General features: G+C 42.9%; 1 protein-coding gene across 1 annotated transcript; it reads left to right on the plus strand.

Annotated features, from left to right (window-relative positions):
* Positions 1-3,616: 3,616 nt before the first annotated feature.
* On the plus strand, positions 3,617-8,158 carry NEFM (neurofilament medium chain). Its single transcript, XM_004382160.1, has 3 exons — positions 3,617-4,696; positions 5,423-5,547; positions 6,793-8,158. The coding sequence occupies exons 1-3, from the start codon at positions 3,617-3,619 to the stop codon at positions 8,156-8,158; spliced, it is 2,571 nt and encodes an 856-aa protein (XP_004382217.1).
* The last annotated feature ends 3,656 nt before the right edge of the window (positions 8,159-11,814 follow it).

The following is an 11,814-nucleotide window of genomic DNA, read 5'->3' on the forward strand; positions in this document are numbered from 1 at the left end:
TACAGATACATTCTATCAATTTGACGCTGCGTCTCCCTTCCGGAGCATCTTGTTTGCTGCCCGGTTCCCACATCCCATTCTCCTTGCATTTGTATGTATCAGGAAAAAAAATTATTTAAATGTAGAAATGTAAGGAAATAGGGGAAGAAGGGAGAAAATGTCCAACTCTTTATTTTTCAATCTTGACCAAATAAACCCCTTATGCAAAGGACTTCCCCCATTATCATTAGATAAGGCCCTAAATAACCTCATAATAACTATATCTTAACTGCAAATTTAATGTTTGCACTTTACCTACTGAAGGAACACAGAGATTGGAGCATGCCATGTATATCTCTATAAAGCAATTCAAAATGGGCTGTAGCTTGTGAAACAATCCAGAGATTATTTCATTAAAAAATCTTACATTTAAATTCTATGTGTAACTTCTCTATTGAAAATAAATTACAAAAGTATCATAGCCAGTCTCAAATCCATCGATACAGTTTTGTGAATTAAGATAAATCCTTGTGCTTATTTTCTCTCTTGTTAATATTTTCAGAAGATTCTGTAGCTGTAATGTCATTGGGATAAAACAATGCAAAACTTTACGTGTCTTTCGATGAAAAAAACTAGTAAATGTTCTTCAGAAACATAAGACAAAAAGAGAAGGACATCTGTTATAGCCTTTTAAAAAAAAAGTTTTTATTCTAAGATCACTGATGTGTTTAACCTTCAAGTCACCTCCAGGAAGAGCAGTTGAAGTGAATCTACTACAAAATTAAATATTTTGCTAAATGTGGAATAGAATCAATCATTTTTTAAGCCATTGGAACTTTTTCTCCTTAAAGAAGAGACAGTTATACGTTCTCTGCTTCTTTCTATTGTGCCCAGACTAAATAATACTTTATGTGACATTGAAGTTACACTTTTAAGCTATAGGCAGTGGATTTAGCCGGAGTAATTGGCCATTATTTTGTTTGTATGCAATGCTTATCTCTTTCTGGAACCAGCTGGAAGCTTAACAATTTCTGAGCTAGTTTAGATACAAGGCAAAACAGGCTAACTGTGAAGTTAGCATGTGTTCCCGTGCCAATGTCTCTCTGCAGAGTATCTCATTTTGAAAGCCCTGAAGAAAACTCACAGCAGAAGCCTGCCGGTTAACTGTGTGCTCTCATTGCAAACAGTGCTTTCAGTGCACGAGCAACACGAAATTGCCAAGAGTCTTTATATTTTTAAATAAAAGCAGTAAGTAATAAGACATATTTGTATTTTCTTTTTACAAATGGTCTATCACAGCATAATCAGCATTTGGCCTTATCTAGATGATATTCTGTTGAGTCCAACCCTGAGACCGACAGTACTTTACAGAAGACAGAGTTTTTTCTTTCTCTCTTATTTATCCATCTGAAATCAGAAAGTCTTGTTTTGCTATAATAGTCACACGTCAATTCCCTCATTCTAACAGCTGTCTCTCCCTACAGTTTGAGAGATGGGCTCTTCTTCCTCAAAAGATAACCCATCACTCAGCAAACTGGAACATCCTTTGCCCACACAGCCTCCAGTGCTGCGGTTTCACATTAATGAACCAAAGGTAGCTCCCTAAATTAACTCCTAATATTTTAAAATGCAAATGGGCCAAGAGATTTTATTTAAAAAAAAAAAAAAAACTCTCACCAGAAATTCAAGATTTTTATGATTACTTACTGATTCATATGACACTACCATTTCATAAAACAGAGACTAGAGAAAGCAGGCTGTGAAAATAAGTTATTTAAGTCACAGTCTCCACTTTTCACAAGCAGTGGTTTCTTCTCAGCCACACCAAGCGTTTCATATGCAGTCACTCGTGCCGGTGGTCCAGGCAAACTCTCATTAGTTGAGCATTCTGTTCTTCACTTTTTCTTGCAGTATTCAGAACTTTTTTAGCCTGAATTACTCTCAAAGCACAATCCAAAATAAAGGAACGAGTTAACTGCTAGCAGTGCATCAGAAATCAGGAAGGGTAGATTCTTTGTTTAAATAAACATGTTTAAAGATATGGAAAATCAATTCCAAATCAGTCATCGAAATCTACATGCGGGAATACATTACATTTAAAAGGGAGTAAAAAATACTTGGTTTTAGTCAAGGTTGTGGTGAATCTTTTGGGCAACTTTTAAATTCAGACACCTTTCCAACCATGCAATTAAACAGAGTACCGGACGGAAAGATAACAAAACAGTTATTAGTGATCAAACTTACAAACTATATTTCTCTGGACTTTTCATCCCAGCAGATTTCAAATTCACCTTTCCAAGGAATATTTGACCTTCAAATATCAGGTCCTGTATCTCTTGATTCCCTGCATTCATCGTATGTTAGGAAATTCAAATTGGGATGTAAGTATATTTTTTCTGTCGACTGACTAATGAATTTTGGTTGTTTTCAAAATCTGCAACCCGTTCATTTTGCCAACTCTGCATTGCAGAGAAGTCTTAGACTGCGACCCCAGCTTGGCTCCTGCAAACAAAAAGAATTACTACAAAAAACGTTTTAAGTGTACAGCATTTGCTGGGGGGAAAAAGAGGAAATCCTGCAACCTGACAGACAACGCTGGGTCACAAACCCCCGGGGCCGCTGAATCTCCCGGCAGCCGGCCTGGGCGCTGTCCTAGGTGCTGCCGGCGCCATAGCGTGTACAAGCCCCTTACCTTCTGCCCCTGCGGGAGCTGCGAGTGTTTCCCAAACGTTAAGCAGGATGTTTCGCCACATCCCACTTTTCATACAAGTAACTACCCCGCGGCTATCCTCTTTGTCCGCTTCCCGAAGCTTTCCTTCAGACTGTTCCTCAAACTATGCCCCCGTCACTCCCCTCCCCCCCCCCCCACTTCTAGGCCCAAGTCCTCTGCGCTCATCTCTTGCTGCTTTAAGACAAGGAGTGGGGGAAGGGGAGGGAGGCCCGGAGAGAAGAGGGTGGGGGAAGGAATAAGAGGATTGGAGGGGGAGGGGAGGGAGGAGAAGGGGCGAAGAAACAAGGAGAAAAAGGTCCAGGAGGAAGGGGCTGAGGGGCGGGGTGAGTGGGACCAAGAAAGGTTAGAAGTGGGAGGCAGAAGAGGCGCCAACAAGATGGGCAAGTGATTAAGCACAGAAGATGGGTAAAGGAAAAAAGTAATGGAGAAAGGGCAAAAAGACGAGAAAGCTGTGAGGAAAAGAGTGCAGCAGGCTAAAGAAGGACAAGGGGCCTAGGGGGTCCAGAGAAGAGCAACCTGGATGGCGGGAGGAGTGACTAGACAAAGAAAGGACGTTGGGTGAATACTCGCACCGAAAGTGTAAAATGCAATCCTAAAATGAAGAGGAATGGAGAGACGGGGATTGCGGGGCGACAAGTGATATGGGACCGAAAAGTGACCAGTGCAGCGTAGTCCGGGGTCCGATGCGGCGCAAGCCCTAGAGGAGAGGGCGCTGAATCACTGCCGCCGGTCCCCCACCCCCACCCCTACCCCACCCCCTATCCGGGAGTGCCCGCAGTCCCCGCCTCCTCGGCCGCCGCCTCCACGGGGCGGGGCCCCGGCCCAGGACCAGGCGCCGCGGCTATAAATGGGCTGCTGCGAGGCCGGCAGAACGCGGTGACAGCCACAAACCCCAAGGCCTCCAAGATGAGCTACACGTTGGACTCGCTGGGCAACCCGTCCGCCTACCGGCGGGTAACCGAAACCCGCTCAAGCTTCAGTCGCGTGAGCGGCTCCCCATCCAGCGGCTTCCGCTCTCAGTCATGGTCCCGCGGCTCGCCCAGCACCGTGTCCTCCTCCTACAAGCGCACAGCGCTTGCCCCGCGCCTCGCCTACAGTTCGGCCATGCTCAGCTCGGCCGAGAGCAGCCTCGACTTCAGCCAGTCTTCGTCCCTGCTCAACGGCGGCTCTGGGGCCGGTGGCGACTTCAAGCTGTCCCGCTCCAACGAGAAAGAGCAGTTGCAGGGGCTGAATGACCGCTTCGCGGGCTACATTGAGAAGGTGCACTACCTAGAGCAGCAGAACAAGGAACTCGAGGTAGAGATCCAGGCGCTGCGGCAGAAACAAGCCTCACACGCCCAGCTGGGCGACGCGTACCACCAGGAGATCCGCGAACTGCGGACCACACTCGAGCTGGTGAACCACGAGAAGGCGCAGGTACAGCTGGACTCGGACCACCTGGAGGAAGACATCCACCGGCTCAAGGAACGCTTCGAGGAGGAGGCGCGGCTGCGCGACGACACTGAGGCGGCCATCCGCGCACTGCGCAAAGACATCGAGGAGGCGTCGCTGGTCAAGGTGGAGCTGGACAAGAAGGTGCAATCGCTGCAGGATGAGGTGGCCTTCCTGCGGAGCAATCACGAGGAAGAGGTGGCCGACCTGCTGGCCCAGATCCAGGCGTCGCACATCACCGTGGAGCGCAAAGACTACCTGAAGACAGACATCTCGACGGCGCTAAAGGAGATCCGCTCCCAGCTCGAGTGCCACTCCGATCAGAACATGCACCAGGCAGAAGAATGGTTTAAGTGCCGCTACGCCAAGCTCACCGAGGCGGCCGAGCAGAACAAGGAGGCCATCCGCTCTGCCAAGGAGGAGATCGCCGAATACCGTCGTCAGCTACAGTCCAAGAGCATCGAGCTCGAATCCGTGCGTGGCACCAAGGAGTCACTGGAGAGGCAGCTCAGTGACATCGAGGAGCGCCACAACCACGACCTCAGCAGCTACCAGGTAGGAACCGCGGCTGCGTGGCCAGACTGCGCCAGCGCCAGCTCCGCGCGTCCCCGACACTCACGCGCGTGCCCGAGAGCCCTCTCCGTCGCGCACCCTGGTGGCGGTTCGCCAGTACTCGCGCGCGCCTCAGACCCCCGTTAGTTACAGCAAAGTGTCCTCGCCCTTCCCCATCCCATCCACACTCCTGCCCCACCCACCAGCCCCAGCTGCCTGAGAGTTCCGACCTTTTTCGAAAACGTAATTTCTAGTTTTTGCACGCTGGAGCGTTTAAAGTAGGAAGTACACATTCAGGTAGTTGATAAAGCGGCAACTTTAGAAAAGATTTTGTAGAAACGTACATATTCTCTACTTTTCCAGCAGTGATCCAAAGGACTCTCAAAGTGGGCTTCAGCCCAAAGGGCCCAGAGGGAACGACTAAGTCAGCCGTGGGGTCCCCCGTGCATGTTTGTTTCCTGTTAAGGTTTGTTCTCGGTCCCCTGGTCCCCAGTAGTGATGTTCCCAGGAAATGTCTTATTGATCTAGTTTGTTTGCAAATCCCTTAGATTCATTTTTACTTAATTTAATTTTTTTTTCTTTTTTTTAAAGTATGGGAGAGAGGTCCGAGACATTTGCGGAGCTGAAGGGAGGGAAGGCAGAATGATAATGGGAAGGGGACAGCAAACGGTTTATGGCGGAAGTTGCTATGTGGAAGGATAAGTCTATGGAGACCTGTGTCTGTTTCAGGACACCATCCAGCAGTTGGAAAATGAGCTTCGGGGCACAAAGTGGGAAATGGCCCGTCATTTGCGAGAATACCAAGATCTCCTCAATGTCAAGATGGCTCTGGATATCGAGATCGCTGCATACAGGTATGGTGATCACTGTCGACGTAGCCGAATAGTAACTGCACTGCAGAGGCGGACGGGGCAGAACCTTCCCCGCTTAAAGCAGTCTTAAACCACTGGCAAGTTTTCTTTCTTAATTAGGAAGGAATTATTCTAAAGACCTGCAAGTATGATTTTACTATTTTTTCACACAGCTTTAAAAGAATGAACGTTAGTTGAAATAAAGTGTTGTGAACTACACGTTGGGGGGGGCTGATTAATTTCAACGCTTGTGTTTAAATTTCGCATTTTAGAGAAAATGTTTTCTTCGTGTCTGAAGCAAAAACAAATTTATAATTTTCAGTATTTCATCTGATGATTTCAGCTTTTCAATTTTACTATAATGTCAAGGACAACCACCAGGACATCCTATTTCTGTTTCTCTATTATAGCTTACTATTGCCATCATCTGGCTGAAAATAGATACAGATTGATAAAATAAAATATAGATATATTTATTTTTATAACTATAGAGATAATCTAGACATACTACATATTGGACTATGAGTATAGATTATATACCTAGATATGTAGCATATGTGTGTATATGTGTAGAGTAGGAGAGAGGAGAGATTATAAGTCTACTAATTGATGTAACCTTTCTGTTGACTTATACTGAAAGGGGAAGATGCTTGATTAAACAACAGTTTTTGTACTACCAATAAGGTAATTATAATATTACAAAGTAAATTGCACTCAGAGAGCTCTCTTCTCAGGAAAGCTGAATAATTAAATATATACTTTATAATCGAAGACCAGTTTATAACTTGACACATCCATATTAGTGCCTAGCTGTAATTTGATATAGTATAAGTTCCGGAGTATGCTTAATAGTTTTGTAAACATTGTTGAACAATTATATTTGCTTAAAAATATTCTAATATACATCCTGAAAATCCAAATGCTCAAAGAGGTCACTAAGTTTTCTACACACTAGGGTGCTTTTTAACATATTTATGTTGCACCAAATGGAACACTGCAGGGCTGAGACTTAGGGGCCAGGCATAGCTACTGCAGCAGGATACCATCAGAGAGAATCTGTCTCTATTACTGAATATGACACAAAATCCCAAAAAATGATAGCAGGCATTACACTGGCTTAATGAAATCTTTTATTTAGGTGATTGCATTTATTCCAAGGTAGCTACGTGAGTGACCCATAATGTAATGAAGCTCAGAAGTCCCAATGAAATGTTAACTATGGCTTATCTTCTTTGATTCTCTCCTCAGAAAACTCCTAGAGGGTGAAGAGACCAGATTTAGCACATTTTCTGGAAGCATCACCGGACCTCTGTATACACACCGGCTGCCCTCAGTCACAATATCTGGTAAGATTCAGAAAACCAAGGTAGAGGCTCCCAAGCTAAAGGTCCAGCACAAATTTGTTGAGGAGATCATAGAGGAAACCAAAGTGGAAGATGAGAAGTCAGAAATGGAAGATGCCGTGACAGCCATTGCAGAGGAATTGGCAATTTCCGTGAAAGAGGAGAAGAAAGAAGAGGCAGCAGAAAAGGAAGAGGAACAAAAAGCTGAAGAAGAAGTTGTAGCTACCAAAGAGTCTCCAGTGAAAGCTACTGCACCTGAAGTTAAAGGAGAGGAAGAAGGTAAAAAGGAAGAAGAAGGCCAAGAGGAAGAAGAGGAAGAAGAAGAGGGTGCTAAATCAGACCAAGCCGAAGAAGGAGGATCCGAAAAGGAAGTGTCTAGTGAAAAAGAGGAAGGTGAGCAGGAAGAAGGAGAAACAGAGGCTGAAGGTGAAGGAGAGGAAATTGAAGCTAAGGATGAAAAGAAAACTGAGAAGAAGACTGAAGAAGTGGCTGCCAAAGAAGAGCTGGTGCCAGAAGCCAAGGTAGAAAAGCCAGAGAAAGCCAAGTCCCCTGTGCCAAAATCACCCGTGGAAGAGGTGAAACCAAAAGCAGAAGCTGAAGCTGGAAAAGGTGAGCAGAAAGAGGAAGAAGTGAAAGTTGAGGAGGAAAAGAAAGAAGCAAAGGAATCTCCCAAGGAAGAGAAGGTAGAGAAAAAGGAGGAGAAACCAAAAGAAGTGCCAGAGAAGAAAGCTGAATCCCCAGTAAAGGAGGAAGTTGTGGAGGAGGTAGTCACCAAACCCGTAAAGGTGAGCTTAGAGAAAGATGCCAAAAAGGAGGAGAAGCCACAGCTGAAGGAGAAGGAGAAGGAGAAAGCAGAAGAAGAGGGAAGGAGCAAGGAGGAAGTAAGTGACCAAGGTTTAAAGGAATCCACAAAGGAAGACATAGCTATAAATGGGGAGGTGGAAGGAAAAAAGGAGGAAGAGAAGGAAATTAAGGAGAAGGGCAGTGGAGAAGAGGAGAAAGGGGTAGTCACAAATGGGTTAGACTTGAGCCCAGCTGATGAAAAGAAAGGAGGTGATAAAAGCGAGGAGAAAGTGGTGGTGACCAAAAAGGTGGAAACAATCACCAGTGAGGGGGGAGACGGTGCTACCAAGTACATCACTAAATCTGTAACCGTCACTCAAAAGGTTGAAGAGCATGAAGAGACCTTTGAGGAGAAACTAGTGTCTACTAAAAAGGTAGAGAAGGTCACTTCACACGCCATAGTAAAGGAAGTCACCCAGAGTGACTAAGATTTGAGTCCATTGCAAAAGGTTAAGCCATATGACAATTTCAAAATGCATGTGATTGACAGCTTCAAAACAGAACGGGTTCTCCCATGGGGGCTCCAGACGTTGTATTTTACTTTGTGCAATATGAGGGAACTGCATGCAAGCTCAGGGTGCTCCCTCCTCAGTCTTTGGGGGATTCAAATGCATGATATTGTATGTACCTGGGGAATTTGCCAATTTCCTAAGCTGTTGGAAGAGGGGCATTCGGGGGGAGGGATTTCTTGAGATGTATTACGCAAAGAACCAACTGAGCCAAAAATAATAAATGAAACACAGAACTCTCTTAGCCTTAAGAAAGCTATATATGAATAATTATGTTTACCTCACTGGTGCATTTAAAATGGACTTTTGTTCATGGGAGAACCTCGCTGACATGCATAGTTTGCAATCTTTCATTGACTGATGTTAAACGTCACAGCAGTACATGCTCAATAAAGGTCATATTGGAAACATAATCGGTGGCTTGGTGTCATGTCATTTCAAAGTAAAATCTCCACTTCCTGAATCTTTCCCTAGAGTTAATTATTGGAGGGGGGGATTATAAGTGACCTGCACTTTTATCACTGTTTCACTGGAGTGATTACTTGGAAAAAAACAATTGCTGAAAACATTTTCAGGTGTCAAAATCTTTATTTAGTCCAAACTTCATTCCAAATCATATTTTTTGAAAAAAATTCAGAGAAGAAAATAAAATCGGTGGAGTGGAAGTCTTCAATCTCCTGATGTTTCAGTCCCAAACCAGAACTCAGAGAACTTCAAGACAAGAGGGGCAATAAAGGAGTCATTACTTGCTCCTCGGAGTTGGGATACAGGTAAAGGCACTCATGGCATTTATTACAATGTGTCCAGTGTAAACTGTGCTGAAATCACTTACACATCTAACAAGAAACATCTAGTCTCAAATGTGTGATTCTGGCTCACACACACAAAATCTGCATCATTGATTCTTGCTTTTGTTGATGGAGATTTGTACCTTTAGCGTTTTGCTAATTGGGGAATACCATGTCAAAAATAAATAAAATATCCTAATTGGAAAAAGAAGAATGAGATTCTCTGTTACAGGCAACAAACGTTTTTAGATAAAAAGGCCTAATCTTGACCAAGGGTATCTTTTAGATCTTTGTGATCATTAATATACTAATTAATATATTTTTCCATATCCATATTTTTGTTTCTTATTAATAGGATCAGTTTCAAAAATATAATCCTTGATACTTTAAAAAATTTTCTTTCAAGATATCCCAAGTTTAATTTCTAAATGTGCCCAGATAGCTCACTGTTAATGGCAATTTTTGTAATGATGTTTTCCAATCATTAGTCATTTACCAGTTCTCAAAATTTTTGCTATATGTGCATATCATTTGTACAAATACTCAGTGTTGTTCTTTAAAATAACTTGTGTTTTAAGTTAAAATACTTCTTATTTTTTTCTGAAGTAACAATATTCATGACACCTAAAATGAAACAGAATTATTTGAATATAATCAGCAAAAACTGATGCTAGCAACATAGATGCTATTTTTTTAAAGAGTGTATTAGACTAATACGGGTAACTCCTGGAATGGAAGAAACAGCCAAGGAAGCATGTTTTGAGGAACACTGGCTAGGACAGTTCCAGGGACAGAGTTTTTTCAGCTCTGTGGTTGAAAAAAACGGCAGAAATCATGGTGCAGTTTTTTCAGCCACAGAGCTGATTGAGCTCAAAACTTTGTATCACTTGAGTGGAATTTCAGGAACAGAGCATATGCTTGCCTCACAACTTGACCAGCAAAGGGAGAAGCACCTTGATTGACAGTCTTCCACTAAGACTGACTCCAATGACAGAACAGCAACTCCCAAAAAATGTCTGGGAGTTGTTATCAGAAGTGGAAACAGAGGCTAAATTAATATTGATCAGATAGTTGAATTATTAAAGTACCTACTAAATATGTAACCACTGCTATAAAAATATTCATCTGTTTACACCTCAGATTGTCACATTTACCAGCACTGATCCTTGAGCTTAGAAACCTTTTGTGTGTCTGTGTGTGTGGCATATACTATTTAAAAACAACAAGATCAATCAGCAATCCCCCAAGGCCAACATATAAACTTGTCCCTTCATCTCCTAACCTTCCATTCAACCATATAATTTTCTTTCCTAGAATAAAGGAATTTTGGTAATACTTTCATGTATTTAAGAGACAGAATCACTATTTTGCCCTCTTTAAAAATAATATAACAACATACCTTTGATAAGCCATGCAAACATTTTCAACTTTTATCAAATTGCCTAACTGATTCATTAATTCAAAAATATTTATTGAGGACAAGGGCCTAGAAGTACAATGGTCTTCTAGAATCACTCATTCTTTTGCCAATTTCAATTGTTACACTATCATTTAAAGAGAAAAGAGATTGAAATTCAAGTTTCCAAATGTGTTCAGTGACAAGAAGAGACTTTTTTAAACTAAGCCGAAATCTCCAAGTGTTTAGGAAATTAGAATACTTTTTCTCTGGCTTCAATCTCTGGCTATAACTACATTAAAACAAACAAAACAAAACAAAAAACTCACTGCCGTGGAGTCAATTCCAACTCATAGAGGCCCTGTAGGACAGAGTAGAACAGCCCCATTAAGTTTCCAAAGTTGTAATCTTTATGGTGGCAGACTGTCTCATCTTTCTCTCATGGAGCAGCTGGTAGGTTCCAATCGCCGATCTTCTGGATAGCAGACAAGCGCATAACCACTGCACCACCAGGGCTCCACTAAGCTGCTGAAAATAGAATCACTACTTTTCCAGTAAATTACCTAAGAGATACAATTTCATTTTCAATATTGTAAGAAGTACCATCCCCCACGTGTCTGTCAGTGTATTGTACTGTGGGGCTTGCATGTTGCTATGATGCCGGAAGCTCTGCCACCGGTATTCAGATACCAGCAGAGTCACCCATGGCAGACAGGTTTCAGCTGAGCTTCCAGACTAAGACAAACTAGGAAGAAGAACCCAGCGGTCTACTTCTGAAAAGAATTAGCCGTGAAAACCTTATGAATAGCAGCAGAACATTGCCTGATATAGTGCCTGAAGATGAGCTCCCCAAGTTGGAAGGCACTCAAAAGACAACTGGGGAAGAGCTGCCTCCTCAAAGTAGAGTCGACCTTAATGACATGGATGGAGTCCAGCTTTCAAGACCTTCATTTGCAGATGTGGCACAACTCAAAACGAGAAGAAACAGCTGCAAACATCCATTAATAATCACATGAAGTGCGAATCTAGGAAAACTGGAAATCGTCAAAAATGAAATGGAACGCATAAACATGGCTATCCTAGACATTAGTGAGCTGAAATGGACTGGTATTGGCCATTTTGAACAGGACAATCATGCTCTACTATGCTGGGAATGACAACTTGAAGAGGAATGGCGTTGCATTCATCATCAAAAAGAACATTTCAAGATCTATCCTGAAGTACGAATGCTGTCAGTGATGGGTTAATATCCATACATCTAGAAGGAACACCGGTTAATACGACTATTATTCAAATTTACTCACCAACCACTAAGGCCAAAGATGAAGATATTGAAGATTTTTACCAGCTTCCACAGTCTGAAATTGACTGAACATGCAATCAGGATGCAT

This window comes from Trichechus manatus, unplaced genomic scaffold (assembly GCF_000243295.1).
Source record: "Trichechus manatus latirostris isolate Lorelei unplaced genomic scaffold, TriManLat1.0 scaffold00091, whole genome shotgun sequence".
Lineage (NCBI taxonomy): Eukaryota > Metazoa > Chordata > Mammalia > Sirenia > Trichechidae > Trichechus > Trichechus manatus.